General features: G+C 37.4%; 1 protein-coding gene across 1 annotated transcript in view; it reads left to right on the top strand.

The window, feature by feature from the left end:
• The first annotated feature begins 2,205 nt into the window (after positions 1–2,205).
• Positions 2,206–22,113, top strand: part of FAM241A (family with sequence similarity 241 member A) — a 42,777-nt gene continuing 22,869 nt past the window's right edge. The window contains exon 1 of the mRNA XM_042935677.1: positions 2,206–2,524. Within this exon, the coding sequence (XP_042791611.1) occupies positions 2,369–2,524 (156 nt within the window). The 5' untranslated portion in view covers positions 2,206–2,368. The remainder of the gene's footprint in view (positions 2,525–22,113) is intronic.

Below are 22,113 nucleotides of genomic sequence, written 5' to 3'. Positions count from 1 at the left end.
TTCATTTTCTTTGTAATTTGTGATATCCAAAGGCATATTTTCTAGTTTCTATAGTCCTGATCCCCAAAAACAGGAAGTAAGTTTTTAAGCCTTTTAAGTTTCTATTTTAATTCCCTCTCTGGGCCTGAAGACATTTTAATAGAAGATCCCAAATAACTCTTATTCTTCTCCATACATAGACATATTCATTTTCCATTGACAAATAGCCTGATATTTTATCTATACAATAGTCTATCATTTTCTCAAAGAACAGATAAAAGATATAAAGTTTGTTTTTAAATGCTCATCGATTTCCCTTCAACAAAATGGGTAAGGTAGTTTAATATGTGTTTTCTAACACCACCAAGCAATTAACTCAGTTCTGACACTATCTACCTGAAGATAAGATCACAGAGCTCACACCTTAAGAGCTCAGTGCCACTGACTGCCCTCCTTTTGATGCCAACTGCAAGTCCAGGTTGTTACCTGCGCTTCTGACCAGCTGGCCCCAAACTGGAGGTTTCCATGACCCCATCCTCGCTTCGGTTAATTTGCTGGAACAGTTCACAGAAGACAGACGAACTTTTACTAGCTTATTATAAAGGATAATGTAAAGGGTACTATAAAGGACACAGATGGACAGCCAGATGTAGAGGTAAATAGGGCAAGATGTATCAGAAAGGGCACTGAGCTTCCATGTTCTCTGTGCGAACCACTCACCTTGCAAATCGAAATCTGTACAAGCTCACAACCTCTTGGAACCTCTGTCCTTTTGGGCTTCCATGGAGGCTTCTATCTAGATGTGATAGATTAAATCATTGACCATCATTGATCGATTCAACTTCCAACACCTCTCTACCCTCCTCCAGTTCAGGGGGTGGGACTAAAAGTTCTAAGCCTCTAATTACCAGGTCTATTATCCTGGCAACTAGCCCCCCACCCACACTTAACTAGGGGCTTTCCAAAAGTTTTCTCATTAGCATAACAAAAGACACCCCCACTTAGGAAATTCCAAGGTTTTAGGAGCTTTGTGACCAGATTGGGATGAAAACCAAATACAGGGTTGACCCTTGAATGACACAGGTTTGAACTGTGCAGGTCTACTTATCTGTGGATTCTTTATGGTACTATCAGGTATTTGCTCTTCCCTATGATTTTCTTAGTAACATATTCTTTTCTCTAGTGTACTTTATTGTAAGGATACAGCATATAATATGTATAATGTACAAAATATGCTAATCAACTATTTGTGTTGGCTTCCAGTCAACACGAGGCTATTAGTAATTAAGTTTTGGAGGAGTCAAAAGTTATACATGAATTTTTGTGCAGGTCAGTGTCCCTAACCCCTGTGTCCTTCCAGGGTCAACTGTATATTTATTATAAATCACAATATCACAGGTAGTAAGGAAAAGATTTATAAATTAGTTGTATCCCCCTTACCATCCACTAAAAGAGACAGACATATTCTTGCCCATTTCTAGAAATATACACAAAGGCAGATACACTACCAAATGCTCCCAAGACTCCCAACAACCAACACACACCAGAGAAACGCTTAACAGAGACAAAGACGCCGACCTTCAGAGAGACACAAGACGCAAGCCAAAAGGAACAAAAGAGACAGAGAAGTGTGTATTACTTGCACAGGATGCACCGCTACTCGGGACAGGCATGCAGCAGCACAGCCAGGCACAGCCCCAGGGCCAGGCAAGAACAGAGGTACCCCACTGGAGCGTGACTGTGTGTTACACACACACCCCAACGCACACGTGCTCTCTCCTTCGCAGTCTCTTACATACACACACTTTCTCTCTCACACACTCCTTTCCTAACACTTTCACACACACATACACACCCTGTCACACACAATCTCTTCCAATTTCTCTGTTATGTAGTACATAATCACTCTCACACCCTCTAACAGTCTCACACACACAATCTCATACACACACAGACTCTCATCTTACACAATCTCACACACATACATAGTCTGCTAATGTACATAGTCTCACACACACACACACACACACACACACACACACACACACACACACACAGTCCTACAAACGCGCGCCAACACGCACACATCCCGTCTTAGGTCGCACACGCGCGCGCGCGCGCGCGCCCCCGTTGGCTCCGCCCCCCGTCGTGGCCCCTCCCCCGGGTGCGCTCCGCCCCCGGGGCCGGGGCCGGGGCGGGGCGAGCCGGTGACAGGAGAGGCCGGGCTGGGCTGGTACTTCTGGCACCCTGGCCGGCGGGGCGCGCTCGGGAGGCTCCTGTCTGTGGCCGCGCGGCCGATCTCAGGGCGGCCCTCGTCTGACGGCCGCTGCCTGGCGTTTCACGCTTGGCCCCTCCGGCGGCCGTCCCGGCGGCGGGAGTTGGCTACGGGATGTGCTCGGCCGGGGAGCTGCTTGGCAGCGGCAGCGGCGGGGAACGCGACGAGAACGGGGACGCACTGGCGGAGCTGCCGGCGGCGGGGACGGAGAGGGAGCCCGGGGCGAGCCCGCGGCGGCGCGAGCAGCGGCCGCTGGCGGAGCATGAGCAGGTGAGTGGGGAGGGGCGGCGCGGCCCGGCCGGTTTCCCGAGCCCCACCCGGCGGCGGAGGGAAGTGGGCGGGCGGGCGGCGCCTGTGCTCTGCTCGGCGCGGGGCGCTGGTGGCCGCGGCGTTCGGGAGAGCTTCCCCGAGGAGAGGTTAGACGGCGCGCTCGCGGCCGGACAGCGGGGTCGTGCGCCAGCGGTGTGGCCGGTGCCCTGGGATCGCGTGCCTGCCGGGGTCAGCGCGGCCCTTCCCCAGCTGTCGGGCAGAGGAGGCTCAGGCTGGCGCCCAGGGCTCTGGGGAAGTACCCTCCATAACGGTCACTAATCCCAAAGCCCTACATGTAAACACTTTTTTTTTCAACTTCAAGTCCATACCCCCGTGCTGTGCTGTAGGGGACAGCTGGTCCCTTCCTGCCCTCCATCTTGGCATTTCTGAACACACACCTAGCGCCTCTGAAAGGTGTGGGTGTATTTCTCTAGATGTGCAATCAGTGTCTCACGGCATGTGTAGGAGCGAGTATTACAATAGCTATCTTGACGGGGACTCTCCAAGAGCAGGTTCTTCACATGAACACAGATGAGATCTAAACTTCATGCTAAAAGTGAAAAAGCAAGAAAACTGCTTTCAGTTCGTACCAAAGGGAAAGAAGTACTAAGAGGCCAGCTTTCATAAGGGAAAGGAGAAGTTGGGTAATTTTTGAAACTCTCTGAATTTGTTCTCATTAAATGAAGTATGATAATAGGCATTACAGCATATCAGATGTCTTCAAGATTAGGCAAGAAATTTAATCAAAGAAGCTGAATTATATGGAAGATAGCTTTTCACCAGCAAAGACAGTAATTAGACCTTCAAAAATAACTGAGATAAGCCAACCTGCGGAATCACGTTAAGGAGCAGGAATTCAGATGATTATTTGCCTTTACTACAGCCTATTTACTGTTGGGACAATCCGTTGATACCTGTCCCCTCTTGTTATTCTTCTCCATCTGTCCTTTTTGTCACATTTCACAAACTCCAGTGTCATCACCAAATGCATTAATAGATAAAGTATAACTTCTAGTATTTCAACATTGCATTTAGAAAACAGAAATACCGGGGCGCATGGGTGGCTCAGTCAGTTAAGCGTGGGACTTCGGCTCAGGTCACAATCTCACAGTCTGTGAGTTTGAGCCCCGCGTGGGCTCTGTGCTGACAGCTCAGAGCCTGGAGCCTGCTTCAGCTTCTGTGTCTCCCTCTCTCTCTGCCCCTGCCCCACTCACGCTCTGTCTCTCTCAAAAATAAATAAACACTGAAAACATTTAAAAATAAAGAAAACAGAAGTACCAATGTGTGGCACATACAAAATATGCCTTGGCGTTAGTCTTGCTCACCATGTGGAAGTGCAGTTTTCATCCTAATGGCAATATAAGAGATGGCATGGTGACTGAAGCAAATAATTGGTCGCTAGGAGATCTTCCTGATTCCCTTCCTAGTGCCCCCCTCTAACTGTACCATGACTCAGTAGCTAACGGGTTTGGTTTCCTCTTGCTTTAGTTCATCTGGAAAAGTGAAGAAAACAGCAACAGGAACTCCATTGGTGGTGGTGCTAAGGCAGGTACATTTGACTGAGGTTCTCGAAGTAAATTTTCAAATGATTATAAGGGAGCGTGTCAAACATTACTTCATTTACACTTCTGTGGATTTCACGTCATCAGTATCTCTGGTCTTACCAAAATTGCTTATGGTACAAAGAAAAAGGATGAAACAAACAAAAAAAAAATGAAACATGTAGCCTAGAAAACATGTATCTTACCACTTTGCATACCTGCTTCTGTCATTGCCTGTCATGGTAATTTGCTTTCCTGTACTCCTTTGAAATGTTTGAAAATATTACTATCATTTTTAATGTTTATTTATTTTTGAGAGAGTGAGAGAGACAGAGTGTGAGCAGGGAAGAGACAGAGCAGGAGACAAAGAATCCGAAGCAGACTCGAGGCTCTGAGCTGTCAGCACAAGAGCCCTACATGGGGTTTGAACCCACGAACCGTGAGATCATGACCTGAGCCGAAGTTGAATGCTTAACTGACTGAGCCACCCAGGTGCCCCTGGAAATATTATATTTTATTAGATGATATATTTATGTACTCTAAGCCTACATACCTAGTAATTGAAAATTACACTTGAGATATGCACTTACCCCTATTTCAGCACCAAAAAAAACAATTTCTCATCAAGACACCAAAAATGAATGAAAAATTGGGGCAACACAACCCATTGGTGTAAGAAGCAAGCTTTTGTGATAAATCATTTATTGATAATATGATTGCCAAGCTTGTTTTCTTTTCTTTTTTTTTCTCAAGTCCTGCCAATGAAATTTAAATTTTTATGCATTCCCTTTCAATGATGGTAACCACCAATATAAAAATACCTGAGGGATGGGGCACCTGGTGGCTCAATCTGTTAAGCATCTGACTCTTGATTTCGGCTCAGGTCATGATCTTGTGGTCCATGAGTTCAAGCCCCACATCGGACTCTGTGCTGACAGCTCAGAGTCTGGAGCCTGATTCAGATTCTGTGTCTCCCTCTCTCTCTGCCCCTACCCTGCTCACGTTTTGTCTCTCTTTCTCTCAAAAATAAATAAACTTAAAAAAAAAAACTTGAGGGAGAGATAAATGATTTCTGTGACTATAAAACATATCCTAAGAAGTTGTTTCATTTAGTTTTTCTTTAAGGGATGGTATGTGTTTGCTATTTTCAGGGCACATGGACTCCAAATTACAAACAGAATTTTTTGAAAATTTGGTTTGTGAACTAGTATTTTGGAATTGAAGATGAATTTTTCCACAAAAACAATGATATGAACAGAAACAAAACCAAAACTAATTAGCTGGAAATGAGGCAGAGGCCACCTTCCTGGTGTCTTTTCTGCTTAGCACACTCACTTGGTGTTCCACAGTCCTAGTCTTATGGCTGTTGAGGGACAGACAATTGGCAGCATCAGTGGCTGTGGCGGCAGCAGTTACCATGGAGGTGCCTTTCTATCTGGATCAAGGCCGTGGTGGTGTGTGTGCTCTTGAACACAATACCTCCAGAAGGCGCCTGACTTTTGCTCTTTCAGCTCTTTCAGTGAGTTTTTTCAGTCCCTAATTTTTTTGTATGAAATTCCTTCCTGTCTCTGTTTTCCTCACAGAGTTTCGCCCTTACTTGATAATTTGATGAAGCAGATTTCTTCCATTAGCTATTCCCCAGGCTAAAGGTTCCTCCACATGCATCCTTTCCTTCACTGATTTTTCTTTCCACTTCTGGCTGAAAGGCTCATGCCCTTCCCTCAGTTGGAAGGCTCTTGTAGCAGCTTTGACCATACAAATCCTATCTTTGGCTCATCCTGTGATACCAGCTCAGAATGTTATCTATATCTTGGCATTATTACATGTAATACTGAAATACTGGTATTAATATAGATATTTTCCTAATAACTAAGATATTGTCACAGCATTTTTTTTTTTTTTTTACTATTTGTCCTTAAATGCCACTTTACCTGAGAGGAAACTAAGTTTCCTCTGTCCTTCTGGCCTGAGTCTCTCCAGGTAGGATGATTGACAAAGGAGGCCTCCACTGGAAAGAATAAAAGGAGTCCCTTAGATGAAGCAACTGTGTCAAGCTTGAAGTAGGAGTCAGGCATCTAAGAGATAAGCAAGGGAGAGAGGCAAATGCCCAAGGGGTTAAAGGGACATGGTGTAACTATCCCACGTGTGTTCATTTTGTGCATGAAAGATGATTCAAGTATGTTAATGACTGTGAACGTCAGGTGGCTTTTTATAAGAGAGTCTCTGATCTGCTGCATAGCTGAAAGGCTAAACATCTCCAGTCCTTTTATTAGATGCTTACAGCGTGAATAGCATCTGCTTTCAGATGTGGCAGTTCACAACCCGAATAACCTAAGATGGCCCTGCTTACCTCCTAGAGCACAGAGATCCCATTATCCTCCAACTGACTTTAGAAACATTATCTTTAGCTCTAAGATCTTTCTTTATGATTGTGAAAGTAATGTACTCTGGGAAATGTAGGAATATAAAAAAAATCTAAGGAAGAAGACAAAAACATTTAACATCCCAGTCCGAGTAACATTTTGTTAAAAAATATCAAACACTAAAAAAAAATATATCTCAGACATTTGGTATTAGTACATTTATCTCTCTCTTTGTCTCTCACATATTACCATACTCGTATATATACACACATATATTTTTTAGCATGTTTTAGTGTAATTGAATTTGCTTTCTTGTTTCAACAATTTAGCACGCTGTGTAATTTTCCCATGTTATCAAAAATTATTTGTAAAAACTATTTTTAGGGCTGTCTAAGAGTCCACTTCTCTACTGCTGTGCTTTTAAGTTGTTTTAAACTTTCTTCTATAAAAATGCTGCAATGAAAATCTTTGCTTGTAAATCTTCAACATTCTAACGTGCAATAGATTCCTAGAAATGGAAGAAGTAGGTCAATGAGTCAAACTCTTTGAAGCTTCTTGTAACATTCTAAAAGGTTGCATTCAAGAAAGGTCATACCAATGTACACTTCCAGTATTGGTGTGTGAGAGCACTGATTGGAAACCATCCATGCCTGTAATGAATGGTATAATTTATGGATTAATCTTTGCCAAGTCAGTAGGCCAAAATTATCTTATGTTGTAAGATCTTGCTAGAGAGGTTTACTAAACCTTTCATATATTTATTGAGCAGTTTTATTTCTTTTTAATCATGTTCTTTGAACTTTTTTGACACTATTATAAGGTATTAATCTCTTATTTCACATTGATGAAAAATATTTTCTCTGTTTACAATTTACTTTATAATTTTGTTTATGATTTTTTTGATTTCAAAATGCTTTAAATTTTTATTAGCTAAAGGAATTTATTTTGGTAATTTCATACACACCAATCACACATACACACACACACACACACATAATATATACACGTCTATATCTGTTTAGAACATTCTTTCTAATCCTACAATCAGTTAAATATCCACCAATATTTTCATGTGTGTATGTGTGTATCAATGATTTTATTTTTCTATTTCTATGTGCTTATTCTGTTTAGAATAACTTTATGTGTTCTGTGAGGTATGGAGCTAATCTGTTTTTTCTCCCAGTCATTGAATATTCCAATTTCTCCCGGGCTTTATAATCCTATATAGTAGTTATAAATACTAAAATCTATATTAAACTTATATTTTTGTTGGTATTGTGAATGGGATTTTTTTCCCACAAATCATTCTTTTGCTGCTGGTTTCTAGCTACTGGTTATATATATTTAGTTTTTAATTAGCTACTTCCCTAAATTATTTTATTAATTCTAATGCTAATAAATACTAGTATCTCTTAGACTTCATTCTTTTGCATCTTCTAGGTATATAACCATCCAGTCTATAGATAAGGTTGATTTTGCTTCCTTTCAAATAGTAATGTTTCATTTCGATTTCTTGCCTTTGTGATGCCTAGAACTTTCAGATCAATACTGGTTCATAGATATGTAGGTGAATAAATGAAGAAATCTTTATAAAAGCACTTAAGTACTTGCCAGAGTTTGTGCTACAGGACTATCTGTTAAAAAAAAAAAAAAAAAAAAAAAAAAAAAAAAAAAAAAACTTCAGCAGAAAGAAGCCTTATGCTTTCTCTTTGATCTATTAAAACTATGGCCAACAGGACAGATTCTAGACCCAGAATACCTGGGTTTGAATCCTAACTTTGCCACTTACTAACTATAGCTTTGGGCAAGTTAATTATCCTCTCCAGGCTTCAGTTTCTTCATCTGTATAAAAGGAATAATAGTTGTATCAATCTTATAGGATTGTTGGGAGGATTACATGAGTTAATAATGTGTGGAAAGTGCTTAAAGCAGTCCTTAGCACATAATAACCATGTAAATGTTAGCTCTGGGACCTAATTTTCAACTGGAACCCACACTGAAAAGAAATCTAAGAAATGTTGTTTTCAATTTTTCTAGCCTCTGCATTTAGAAAGTCACCCTAGGAGGAAGTCGCTCCTCAGTTTTAATGTGTATTCAGATCATCTCTTGTTGAATGCAGATTGTGATTTCTTTGCTCTGGGTGAGGCCTAAGATTATCCATGTCTAACAAGCACCCAAGTGATGCTGATGATATGTCCACGTGCCACACTTTGAGTGGCAAGGGAATAGAGGATAAGCAAGTCGGTCTATAGTATTCACCATATTTGCCCTTCAACAGAGTAGCAGTAATAGATATATGTAAGAAAGTTATTTAACTATTCCCTAGAAGGGTATATTTGAACTCTTGGTGAGGTGTGAGAAGACAACGGTTGTCCCCCAAACCAGTCATTTGTAATAGGTCCCACAACTAACTAGTACTGGAGAAGACCAGTACCCAGGTCTCCAATTCTCAAGCCAGTGTTTTTTCTTATATGCAAAGAGGCTTCCCACACAGTGGGAGAACAGTCTCTGATAAATCTGCTCCTCTCCCTTACACTGTGGAGTTCAAACTAGATATTTGTTCATACCTACTTCTTTTCACACTTTAAATTATTTCTTTATATGTGTCTTATTTATTTAACAGAGGAATTTGGTCTTAAGCAATTGTGGGAACTGGTTAAGCAGTCTGTAAGTCTTTTGAATCATGTCTGAATATGAGCTTGAAGTCCACTGGGCAGGCAGTAAGGAAGAAAAGATGGATATAAATAATGGGGAGAAGCGGGAGCAGTCTGGACCCATAAGCGTGCACTGAAACTCCAGGAAAACTGGAACCTTGGCTTTCACTGTGTCCAACCTTGCCAATGTGGGTGACCTGCTAGAGCTAGGGCCTTTTCTCAAGTGACTAAACTCACACATCTGGACGAGGAGTTGGAGAAGCTGGAGGAGCATCTGGGGAAAAGGAAAGCAATTATGGACCCCAGTGCAGCTCTGGGGTGAGGCACTCGGTGAGGCAGCAGATCAGCTACAGAGTGGCTGCACCCCCGTGGCCCACCCTAACTTTGTGTTGTGCAAGAATCCCTCAGTCATGAATATTTAGAGCCAGAGTTCTCCACCACGTCTCACCGAATGGTGTGTCCTAGAAAGTGGTTCTGTCAACTGGGTGGGCGTGACGCTGGGGAGAAGGATTGAAGAAAATGATGTTCTCCCAAGATTGACAGGGCCACGAGTCAGGAATCACCATCAAGAAAAGCCATGGACATAGCTATGCCTCTCATGAAAATACAGGTTCTGATAGAGTAAATCTGGGGTGAGGCCTGACGTGCTTCCTAATAAGCCCCCAGATGATGCTGACATCATTGGTGAAGGGATCATGCTTTGAGTAGCAAGAGCTGTTCCCTTTCACACTTTTAAAAGCAGTTTTCAAGCAAGAACTATAGTAAGTGTTTATGAGTTTAGTGAATTCAGCCATAAACTTATCTTGTTTCCAAGGACATCCAGTCACTAGAGTAACTCAGGGAATAATTTTGCATATGGTAGGCATCTTTTGTTCATTTTTTATCATTATTCAGAGTGAAACCTCTAAATCAGTAGGTTTTAACTGGAGCAGTTTTGCTTGTAGAGGACATTTGGCAATGTCTGTAGACATTTTTCATTGTTAAGACTAGAGGGCTACTACTATTTCTGATTGAAATAGTCCAGGGATGCTGCTAAACATCCTATAATGCACAGAACAGCCGCTTACAACAAAACATTATGTGACCCAAACGTCAACAGTGCCAAAGGTGAGAAACCCCTCTTAAACTGTATTAGGGTTATAGTAGTTTCAGTTGTCAAGAATAATTACTCTGCTAAGAGATATTCCAAATATTGAAGCCTGCATGCCAAACAGGTGGCCCCTGATTATTTCTCTTATCTCTTTTTCCAACAACTTCTCTTAAACAACTTTCTCCATTTTGCTCTCTCTTTTTCACATCCTTTCTCTGACCCTTTCCTACCACTCATCTCCTTTCTGTCTGTCCATATTGAGCGTCTCATTCTCCTATTGTCTCTTATACATCTCTAGCCATCTCAGCCACTTTCTCTTTTTCTCTGTACATCTCTCTACTACCTCCTCTCCTCTGTAGAAGCTCAGCGTTATGGAACAATGAAAAAGGTTGTGGAGTAGGACAGTTCTAACTGTGAATTCTGACTTTACTATTTTACTAGCCTTATCATCCCTTAGTCCCTCAGAGACAATTTCCTCATTGTAACAGATATAATGCCACCCACTTCTTGAAGTTCTTATGAGGATTTGGTAACATTTTGTTTACAAAATACCTAGCATGTAATAGACCCTCAGTGAATATTAGCTCTCTATTTTATCCCCACCTTTCCTCTCATTTTTCTCTGGTTCCCTTCTTATTCCTCTCACCAAACCACATCATAAAACTATATTTTTAGTATATATAATATTCAGGTTTACATAATAAATATTACTTAGATATTGAATAAAGTATTAAGAGTTACTAATCTAAAAATCGAATAAATTAACTGTTTAATTTCTTTAAAAATAAATAACCCACCAACCTAAATTACATTGCTTTTGGTATAGCTCTTCAGTTGACTTTTTTTTTTTCCTATTGTGACTCATTGGTCCTTCCTGGGAAAAAGAGTATCCACCTTCCTCTATTCAAGTTATTCTCAATTTCCTATTCAATAGAAGTGGTAAAGCAAGAATAAAGGGAAAAACTAGAAGTTCTATGACATTAACCTTGTCCTGAGAGGCCTAAGTAGAAACTCTTTATCTTTATTCCCACCTTCTTTAAGCCTTAGGACACTATCTTCCTTTTCTGCCTTCTCTGGAATTGCAATCTTATCTTGCTGTAGCAGCCTTCAAAAACCTTAGGAGTCCCTATTGGTCATATTTTAGTTCAGTAAGTATATTGTGTGTGTGATGGGGTGTGTGTGTTTGTGTGTTTAAGAGAAATGATAAATAAGACAAGCAAAGAGTAGTTTCATTCCAGCAGTGAAACTGACTTTCTAGTTAATGTGATACAAAAGACATTTTCCATCTTCTGATCTATTTTTTTTTCCCCATATCCAGCGTTTTTTCTCCATCTAACTTCATGGGCAGCTACACTTTATCTTGGCAAAGGAGGAGGAAATGATTGGCTTTATTTGTTCTTGCTGTTTTCTTACAGCATCAACTATAGCTTATCAGAGTTCTGAACAACAAGAAAACAGTGCAAATGCTTTGAACTTTATGGAAAGTGAAATTATTAAATAAAATTATATTAAAATTGATTAATAAAATTTATAATATATCATATTGTATAATATATGTAAAATAAATAATAAAATTATATACAGTAATAATAAAATTATTAATACTTAGTATCTAGACACAGTGTTAAGGAAATTAAATTTCTATGTGTGGATTTTACTATATTCTCTTTGATATAATATTTTCTAACATCTCTGAGATTTTTTTTAATTCTCTTTTTCAACTAATCTGAAAAAAATGATTTTTGTTGTTTTATCTTCTTGCTCAAAATTTTACTTGAACATATGCAGACCATCCAAAGAGGCAGGGAACTTACATCTGTTTCCCATGACCAGCAGATTTCATCAGTCTGATTGAGTTCAGAATTCCTGATTCCATGGTGCTCAGAAGTAATAACATGTAACAGAACCTATTGTCACTTCTGCAGTTGAGAATTAAAAAGGAAAATCATTTTTAAGGAAAGATGTTTGATTTTGGCTACTTTAAATAGACAAGCTATTCTATCCTGTGGTAACATCTAGCATACCGCCCTGCACATACAAGGTATTCATTGTCACTAGGTAGTTCATAACTTAAAAAATACGTAGATTTTAAGAAAAGCACAAAACATAGAAATTTTTACCCTGCAGCTTGAATTAATCATTTTCTTTACTTCATGGCCTAATACTATCTCATGTTCATGCACAGCCCTTTTCTTCTTAATTTTTTTCTTTATGTAACCATTCTCTTCCTCACAATAGGCAACTTTTTTTAAGTAATTTCTTCCCCCAAGGAGGGGCTCAAATTCACCATCCTGAGATCAAGAGTCACATGCTCTACTGACTTACTGACTGAGCCAGCCTTAAGCAACTTTTTAAATATGTTTGATAGCTTTGGCTGAAATTGTGTATTATCTTTTTGAATACTTGATGGTTTCATTTGGGTATGTTTGCAACTATGATTTAACATATTGGACCCTAACTCTTGACTATAGAGAACAAACTGATGGTTACCAGAGGTGGGTGGCGGATGGGTGACATAGGTGATCGGGATTAAAGAGTACACTTATCATGATAAGCACTGAGTAATGTACGGATGTGTTAAATCACTATATTGTACTCCGGAAATTAATATAACACTGAGTGTTAACTATACTGGAACTAAAATTTAAAAACTTAATAAAGTAAGTAATAAAATAAAATATTGGATTCCGTTTGTTAAAATGAAAATGAATACAAGTTTTAGTACTTTTCAGTTTATAATAATTTAATAGACTAATTCAAGAACTACCTGATAGTAAACCTGAAACTAATATGTGTGTCAATTATACTTCAATAATAATTTTAAAAAACAATTTATAGTACTGTACATTAAAAAGGGTGGATTGAACTGTATGTAAATTATACCTTAATAAATCAAACCAACTTAAAACAAAGAAGATCTAGCTGATATTCTCATTGATTTTTATCTCCTCAAAAAGTTTTTTTTTTCCTTTATTGGTTCTATGTAATTTAGTAGGAGATAAGTGTAAATAAATGCTATAACTTTGCAGTTAGTTAGAAATGGTAAATAAGTTATAAATCTAATCATAAACATGTTATAAATTATAATATATAATGCTGCAGTTAGGTGAAGTTTTATATGGTTAGTAAATGTTTGTATTTAATGTAATTTTGTGTACATTTTGTAGGAAATAAAAATTGCAATTATATGTAATGTCCAAGGAGCAGGAAAATGTATTGTCTCATTAGAAATAAAATAAATGCAATTTAAAACTATTAGGAATTATTTTTCACTAACCAAGTTGTTAAAGATTAAAAAGGTAAATGGTGTGGGTTTAAAGAAATGACATATGACCTAAGAATAAAAGTATAAATTGATTCAGTCTTTCTGGAGGGAAATCTTGTATCAAACCTCACTAGTACATACTATTATTGCCCCCACTTTAACTTAGCACAGGGAGGTTAAGTAACATATTCAAAGTATCACAGCTAGTAAGTTGCAGACTTGTGATTCAAACCCATGTTTAAAGCCTGAGTTCTTAACCACCAAGCTAGTGTTGGGCCATGAAATCAATTCAGTGGATTGTGAACAGGATAAAATAGATTTTAAAAAGTGTTAGAATCTATCACACATGCTATGCATGTCCTTTTGTAGAACTTTATATGTACTGGGTCAAGGTATAAAATACATTTCTAACATGGATCACAAGTCAAGATCAAGATCATGGCCACCTTAATTCTGTCTCATGGCCTTTGCCTGGACTCTTTGCCCCAAATCTTCCTTTGACAGATCTTATGTCATCAACCTGTTACCTCTCCAAGATCCCAGCTCTGCTTGCCGTGTACAAAGAACCTCTGACCCAACCCAACTTCCTCTATTCCACTATTCTGTTGTATGTTCCTTATAGATCTTCTCACTATTTGAAATTGTGTTAATAATTTGTCTGTTAAAGTGTTTATTCTCTGCTGCTTTCCACTCCCCGCCCCCATTGGCTCACAGAAAAACATGAGAGCAGAGATCACATTATATGGCAAATGCTTCAATTATTTTGGCATCCCTAAGTTATAGTATAGAGTCTATAAAAACTTCTACCGAAAACAACGCTGCTGGTAAAAACTCAATTGATGTCTTTGCTGAAGTAATGTGGCTTCCTAGGGGCAATTATGACAAGACTTCGTTTCGAAAGAGAAAGGACTTTATATATAACAGAAACATACTCTATTGTCAGAATCAACAGAAAAGAAACTAGTAGTGTTAATCGTGCATTGAACTAAGAATCCTGGTAGAATACTTGTAAGAATTTAGGCAAAGATCATGTTCCTTAATATGCTGTATTTTAAGACCTCCACACTATCAAGAAAGTGAAAGGCTAATGAACACAGGAAATTAGAATACTAACTGGTATTAACTTATGTAATTAGTCTAAATTTGGAAATTTATTTTTAATTTTTCTTGAGCTCAACATATAAAAGATAAAAGATAATACCCAGAACTAACAGAAATTAAAATTCAGATCAGTCATTTCAATAATGGCATTGTTAAAGGATAATTTTCAAAAAAAAAAAAAAAAGGTAAAATATAGTGGTCATTAAATATAAAGTGATCACGTTAAGGACTTTACTTAACTCATCATTAATGAGTTAAGTAAGCAAATGTTTCCCCTGTTTGACCCAAGCAAATGTTTCCCCTGTTTGATTCACAGGTGAAATCAAAGAATTGAAAATGTTTACGGGGAAAAGATATGTTGAAATAAACTTACAAATGGACATGAAACTGCCTTTTTCCCGTAGGCAGGGGAGGGAAGACAATTAAAACTCCACAGGAACAGAATTAATTTGTGTATCTATAGATAAGAATTATTTTTAATTGCTTTTGATTATCAGTAATTTATAGATATAAAATAGCTCAAAAGCTATGAAGGTTAAACAATAGTCTAAACAATGAATAGTTTCTATAAATTTTTTTGTTTATTCTTAATTTCGCTATAGTAATAAAGAAAGTAATTTCTAAAAGAGTAGATTAATTTTTGGATAGTGAGAGTATTTGGTCTCTCCTTTTATAATGTCTCGTGCTGCTGGAAAATATTAATTCTAATCTTTTTCCATGGTAATACTGTATATATACATTCAATATACATATGAAAATACCTGATTTATATGTATGTGAAAAGCAAAGATTGATTTATATTTGAAGTTCTTTCTGTTGGGTTATATAGCTAAAATTACCAGATTCTAAGATAACTACTGAAAAAAAATTTTAAGTTTATTTATTTATTCTGAGAGAGAGGGAGCACGAATGGGCAGGGGCAGAGAGAGAAGGAGAGAGAGAATCCCAAGCAGCCTCCGTGCACTGTCAGTGTAGAGCCTAATACAGGGCTTGATCTCTCAAACCCAGAGATCATTACCTGAGCTGAATCAAGAGTCTGCCATTTAACCAACCGAGCCGTTCAGGTCCCCCAAGATAACTACTGAAAAATTTTGATGAGAACAAGATTGCTGCTTTCACATTTATGCCTAGTTTTTACTTAGCACACAAATTCCAACTCTTGTTCCTATCATCCTAGCACTTATTGAATGGTTATTGGTTTCAAAGACAACTTTGTCAACTTAAGAGTTTCACAGGAGTGTAGAAGTACATTAATTTAAGTTTTAAATTTAAAGAAGGGAAACAACAAAGTAATTTCTTCATAGAGAGTTAACCATGTAGTGTGACCATCCTTGTATCAATAAAATTACCCAGTATAAAACACTGGAGAATAAATTAAAAAATTAAATACCAAACTTCTTCATTATTCTTCATTATTCTTCATTATTCAATATGTATACATAGTCTATTTAATAGTAATATAATTAAAAGGATAAATGATTCTGCCATTTCTGGATAATAATATTTTCCTTTTGGAGTTTAAATGATTCACTATTTGGAAATCTGTCTTCGGACACCCTATACTTGATACTGTTTTAAGACTTCAGTTGCTTTAACAACCTGGCCATATACCAAAGATATTTTCTTTCTTCATTTGTATCATATTAAAAGCAATTACTTTAACAACTGATTATAGTTATTGTATTATAGACAGTTTTCTGTAGTATTTGTTCCTTATTTTTCTGGCTAGCGTATACTTTCTCAATAGCTTTTTATTCATTCATTCAAAAAATTTATTGAGCTCCTACTATTTTCTAGGCAATGCTCTAGGCACCCAGGACACAAACAAACGAAACAGCCTCAAATTGCTCTCTTCATTAATCTTGCATTGTAGTAGGAGGCGAGACAATGAATAAATGAACAAGTACATCACTGGGTTATAAGTGCTATGGAAAAAATAAAAGGGAAGGTGTAGGGAGTGTGGTCATGGAGGAGGGTTATTGTTATAAATAAGGGGATCATGGAAAGGCTCACTGAGTTGACATTTGAGCAGAGACCTAAAGGAAGTGAGAATTACTTGACTGTGCCCCTTCTTTTGCTTTGACTTCCTTGGAGGTAGAGCCAAATTTGAGGTTCGGGTTTAGTAATTGTGGTAACATATATTTCCCCAGTCTAGTTTCTCAGTTCTTTCTCACCCACCCCACCTTCCAGTTCTCTATTTTTTATTACTATTTCATTTGTTCGTACTGTAAGTAAATTCAAATTCTTTGTGGAAAGAGAGGAAAAAGTAAATTATGGACTTACAAATTTCATCTCTTAAAAAGTAAATTTCCTAAGGTGTATCATATAATCACACCTTATAATGAATTTATTTAACATATTTGCTTTCTTCTTAATGCCTGGTTCAGTTCTTTTGAACTAAGGTTTGCATCACAATTTATTGGAAAAAGCTCAGATTTATAGTCAGAAGTCTCCTGCCTTCAAATCCTGGCTGCTCGTCTGATTCTAGGAAAGTCACTTGACGTCTAGAGTCCAACAACACCCACCTAATGATGTTTTTGTGAGGCTCAAAGGCTTGGAATATGTGTGTTTAATAAGCTTATTGAACGAATGGCTAATAAGCAAATAAAGATGGGGCAGGGACTCCATTTAAAAATGGGCAGAAATCAAAACTACAGGGATTTTTTTTTTCTGAAGAGATTAAAAGTATTTTGCTAATAATTTTCTCTTGGCCAGGATGTGATTTAAAAAGTGAGAGCTGAATCATATAAAACCATATAAGCATTAATAAAATCGTTAGAGTACATGAAATCTTCAACAGGAGAGATGGTAGAATAAGATGAGAAGATGGCCTACACATAAGTCCCTGAGGAGTTCTAACATAAACTCAGAGGGAAATAAGCCAGCAAAAGTAGACCAAACGGGACAAAGGAGGTGAAGACATCTAGAATGACCAGCAGGCTTCTTGCTTGCACTTCTGTGTTGTGCCATTCTCTGAGGTAGGAGACCCTGGAGGAGGGCCAATTTTAGGACAGATGATTATGAGTTGGGTACAGAACATGTTGAGTTTGAGTTTCCTATAAGATATCTACATGGAAATGCTGAATATGCAGTTGAGCACACAAGCCTAGAAATCTGAAGAGTTGTCTGAGCTGAGAAGTAGTGCTCAGAAAAACAAAAAGAAACTATGAATCTGTTATAAAATTGCAAGTCATTTTAATTAGTAAGGGAGAGGGCAGCAGTTTTTTAATATGATTTGAGTACATATCCTTCCTTAAATATTAAATAGCTTAATGGCAGGGAGTACAGATGATTTATTTTGTGTACCCCACAGTACTTACTTTGCTCATGGTATGCATTCAATTCTTATTTATTGAATTAAACTAAATTGACTTAAGGGATTATTTTATAAAGCAGACTGTTCTGTGTGAGTCAAGGATTGTGAATTATTGGAGTTGGAGTTAAGTAATCAAAGATTAGTGGTACTCAGGGAGGATGTGACACACACCAAGAACCAGAGTGTGGTTTCCTGAAAGTAAGCAGCTGTCAGTCTGGCAAATCAGTCAGGTCTGTGCAGGTTTGCCACAAGTAGGGCACAGCACATCTTGCATAAAATACAGGTGCAAAACGTGCTGAGAGGAGAGGATCATAACTTTACAACATAACTATGGACTTCACGTCAGTGGGCAGAAAACTTGTAGTCATTTTCACTATATCACCATTCAACTAAAATTAAAACAACTATTATACTTCATTATAAAATAAGGTGGCTTTATGTAGATATACTGTTTTTCAAAGTATTTCTTCCATGAGAAGTGTAATAAGCCCACATACTTGACCTTATTTACAAAACCAGATTCCTACAGATTCTTTAGTGCCATAAATAATGAAGAGCAGTCTTTTTCCTCCACTTCATCTAAATGGTTGATTGATAACTTAATGGGCATTTCATTTCAAAAGAATTGCACCACAGTGGTTAAATCAGAACTGCAAAGAGAAATATCATCCAAGTCACTGATTTGACAAAAAGCACAGTGTATAAAACAAGAAGCTATTATTGTACAAAACAATAAACAACTCCTAAGCATTGTTATATGAGTGGCATTTTCATAGCTTTTTTAAAAATTGTAATATTCATAAATACTGTTAACTTTGCTGTGAGACAAAATCTCATTATAGACCTTAGTAAGAAATTAATGATAAAGAGTTAACTTTATTTTTTTTTATTTTTTTAATATTTATTTATTTTTTTTGAGAGACAAGATCGAGAGTGTTCAGGGTGGTATGGCCATAGACTATTTTTTTTTTGAGAGAGACAGAGACAGAATGCAAGTGGGTTGGGGCAGAGAGAGAGGGAGACACGGAATCTGAAACAGGCTCCAAGCTCTGAGCTGTCAGCATAGAGCCCAACGCAGCACTTGAACTCACAAGCTGTGAGATCATGACCTGAGCTGAAGTTGGACGCTCAACCGACTGAGCCACCCAAGCGCCCCATAAAGAGTTAACTTTAAAGGCAAATTAATTCTAACAAGGATGGTTTTTATATTTGCATAGTTCTATTAGACATAACTGCCATGTTTATCTCTTCAAATTTAATACGGAAAAGAAATATAACAGCATAAGAAAGTAGAATTTCCAAATTTTCATAAAGTTATACTTTTATAGCCTAGGTACAAACTTAAAACTTCTATCCTAAATCTGATTTGTTTGTTCTTCTAATGTTCAATACTCGTTAGTTAACATATAGTGTAATATTAGTTTCAGGAGTAGAATTTAGTGATTTATCACTTACATATGACACCCAGTGCTCATCCCAACAAGTGCCCTCCTTAATGCCCATCACCCATTTAGCCCATCTCCCCACCCACCACCCCTCCATCAACACTCAGTTTTTTCTCTCTAGTTAAAGTCTCTTATGGTTTGCCTCCCTCTCTTTTTTTTTCTTTCCCCTATGTTCATCTGCTGTTTCTTAAATTCCACATATAAGTGAAATCGTATGGTATTTGTCCTTCTCTGACTTATTTCACTTAGCATAATACACTCTAATTCCACCCATGTCATTGCAAATGGCAAGATTTTATTCTTTTAAAATCTGATGTAAAAGAGGTATTCATGAAGTCATAAATATTGATGATTCTTTTAAGAATTGATGATTGCTTTCAAGCAACCAGAACATCAGCCTTCAGTGATAGAACTCGTCCTTTTAACAATCTGTCTTCATCTACTTGGTGCTTTAGATTCCGACTAGTGCCTCTAATTTTGTAACATCTTTGCCTTTCTTGGTTTTGTTTTTAAAGAAAGTGTGACTTGCTTAATACATAAGGGTTACAATTCCAATCAGGATCTCTATTTTATTTCTTTTGTTTTATGAATAAAAAGGTGTATTATAGTATAAACCCACTTTTGTACTTAGATGTATGGGTGAGAGCATTTGGAATTATGAAAACAGGTTAACCTTAAAAAGAAATAGCAATACTTCTAACCTCTAAGGAAGGAGAAGTTAGATGAGTGGGAAAGATCTGGAACAATAAATATGAAGAATTAGATTAACAGCAAGAGGAGGCTGAAAGGATTTGAGAGTATGGAAGGAGCACTGGGGGAACACTGAAACGATGTGGTTTTATAACAAGGCATACCACAATTTTTACCATAACACTTAGCCAAGAAGGAACAGGGAAATTGGAGGTTACTGAAAGTCAGGCAGTGGAAGAGAACATGGGATTATGAATTCATAGTTGAAATGGTAGGCTGTGGGTTCTAAACTGCAAGGAGAAAATAAAATCCAAAAGGACTAAATCTGTAACCCAGAGGCTTTTACAATTTATAATTGCTTCTTTCTTAATATTTGTTTTCACGTATTTGTTTATCACCGTATGATACCGTTGTTGGTGTTTTGCAACTGTGAGACTCCTGCCCTTAAAAGAAAGTAGCAACATCTTTAAAAAAAAAAAAAAAAAGTCTTTCTTCTGAGAGGCTGAGTGGGATAGTAGAGTGGATTGAGTGAAACAGAATTCCAGCATTTTGAGGTAAAGGGAGGCTTTTCAGTCTCAAATCCCTCTGAAACTGACTCCCACCTTATTTCTGTCATTGTTCTTCCTTCATTTTTGTCTCTTCATAATTATATTCATGCAAAAATTATGTTATTTATAAGTGATAATTAGAGTACATTCTACTATGTTAGAAGTTCGTTGTTCATTCTACTAAGATAAGATGATTGCAGGGGGGAATAAAACGTGGTTATTTTCTGTCCCAAACTGAGTATAGTTAGAAAAATGAAACCCAAAAAATCTTCCTCTAAAGTATTCTATGTGTTTAGTCTTTATGCCAGTTTATGCTGCTTTTCTTTTATATAGGGTAGGGGCACTGATGGAATTAAGAATTAGAGATTGGTTTGGCATTTATTTTTTTTAAAAAAACACAAATTTTAAATCCTGGTCAAATAGTAAGTATCACACTTGAAACCAGGTGTTATACTGTAGAGTGAGCCAAAGGTAAACATCACAAAACCATTTTTAAATAATTTAACATTTTTGCTGAATGTAAATGAATCCAGACAAGTGTAACTGTTTGAATCGCTGTTAAAAATTGGTATATTAAGACAAATAGGTTGCGAATAATTACAAGATTGGTTTTGTATTTATTAAAAAAAGCATATAGTGCAGAGCTTTAGAACACGGGCTTCAGAGCAGAATGCGCAAATGTATGTCTTCACTCCACCAGTTACTAGGTAATATTGATGAAATCACATAATCTTTCTTCCTCAGTTTCCTCTGTTTTGAAGATCAAAGTACTTTAAAATACTGCACAGCACATAATATTCGGTAAATGTTAAGACTTTTTAAATTAATAAGTATGTTGTAAAATTCATTAAAAACTTCACTTGAACATTATTCAGTTGTTGTTTATAGGTCTTTTATTTGTCTACATAAGGCATCCCTACATAGGGCCACCCTTTGAGATGAAGAGGAATAAAAAGCAACAATGAGTCGTTGCAGGTGATTAAATGCTGAAGTAAAGATGTTTTTCATAACCACAGAATCAGTTTATACCACGTCAGTGCTATACACAACTATTGTATTATATAACAAGACAAAAGCAATTAAACACACCATGTCATTTTTTTTTCAAACTATATTTGAAAGCAGTGTCTTTATAATTGTTTTTGTTGTTGGTTTTGGTTTTATGCCAACTCTGATTTAAATTTTTTTTTTACCAAATTAACCTTTTTTGAACTAAATGCCAAACATTTTGCCACTCTTTTTTTTTTTTAATTTACATCCACGTTATTTAGTATATAGTGCAACAATGACTTCAGGAGTAGATTTCTTAATGCCCCTTACCCATTTAGATCATCCCCCCTTCCACAATCCCTCCAGCAACCCTCTGTTTGTTCTCCATATTTAAGAGTCTCTTATGTTTTGTTTCCCCCACCCCATTTTTATATTATTTTTGCTTCCCTTCCCTTGTGTTCCTCTGTTCTGTGTCTTAAAGTCCTCATATGAGTGAAGCCATATGATATTTGTCTTTCTCTGACTAATTTTGCTTAGCATAATACCC

The sequence above is a fragment of the Panthera leo genome, chromosome B1, assembly GCF_018350215.1.
Source record: "Panthera leo isolate Ple1 chromosome B1, P.leo_Ple1_pat1.1, whole genome shotgun sequence".
NCBI lineage: Eukaryota > Metazoa > Chordata > Mammalia > Carnivora > Felidae > Panthera > Panthera leo.
This window is presented reverse-complemented; position numbering and strand designations above follow the sequence as displayed.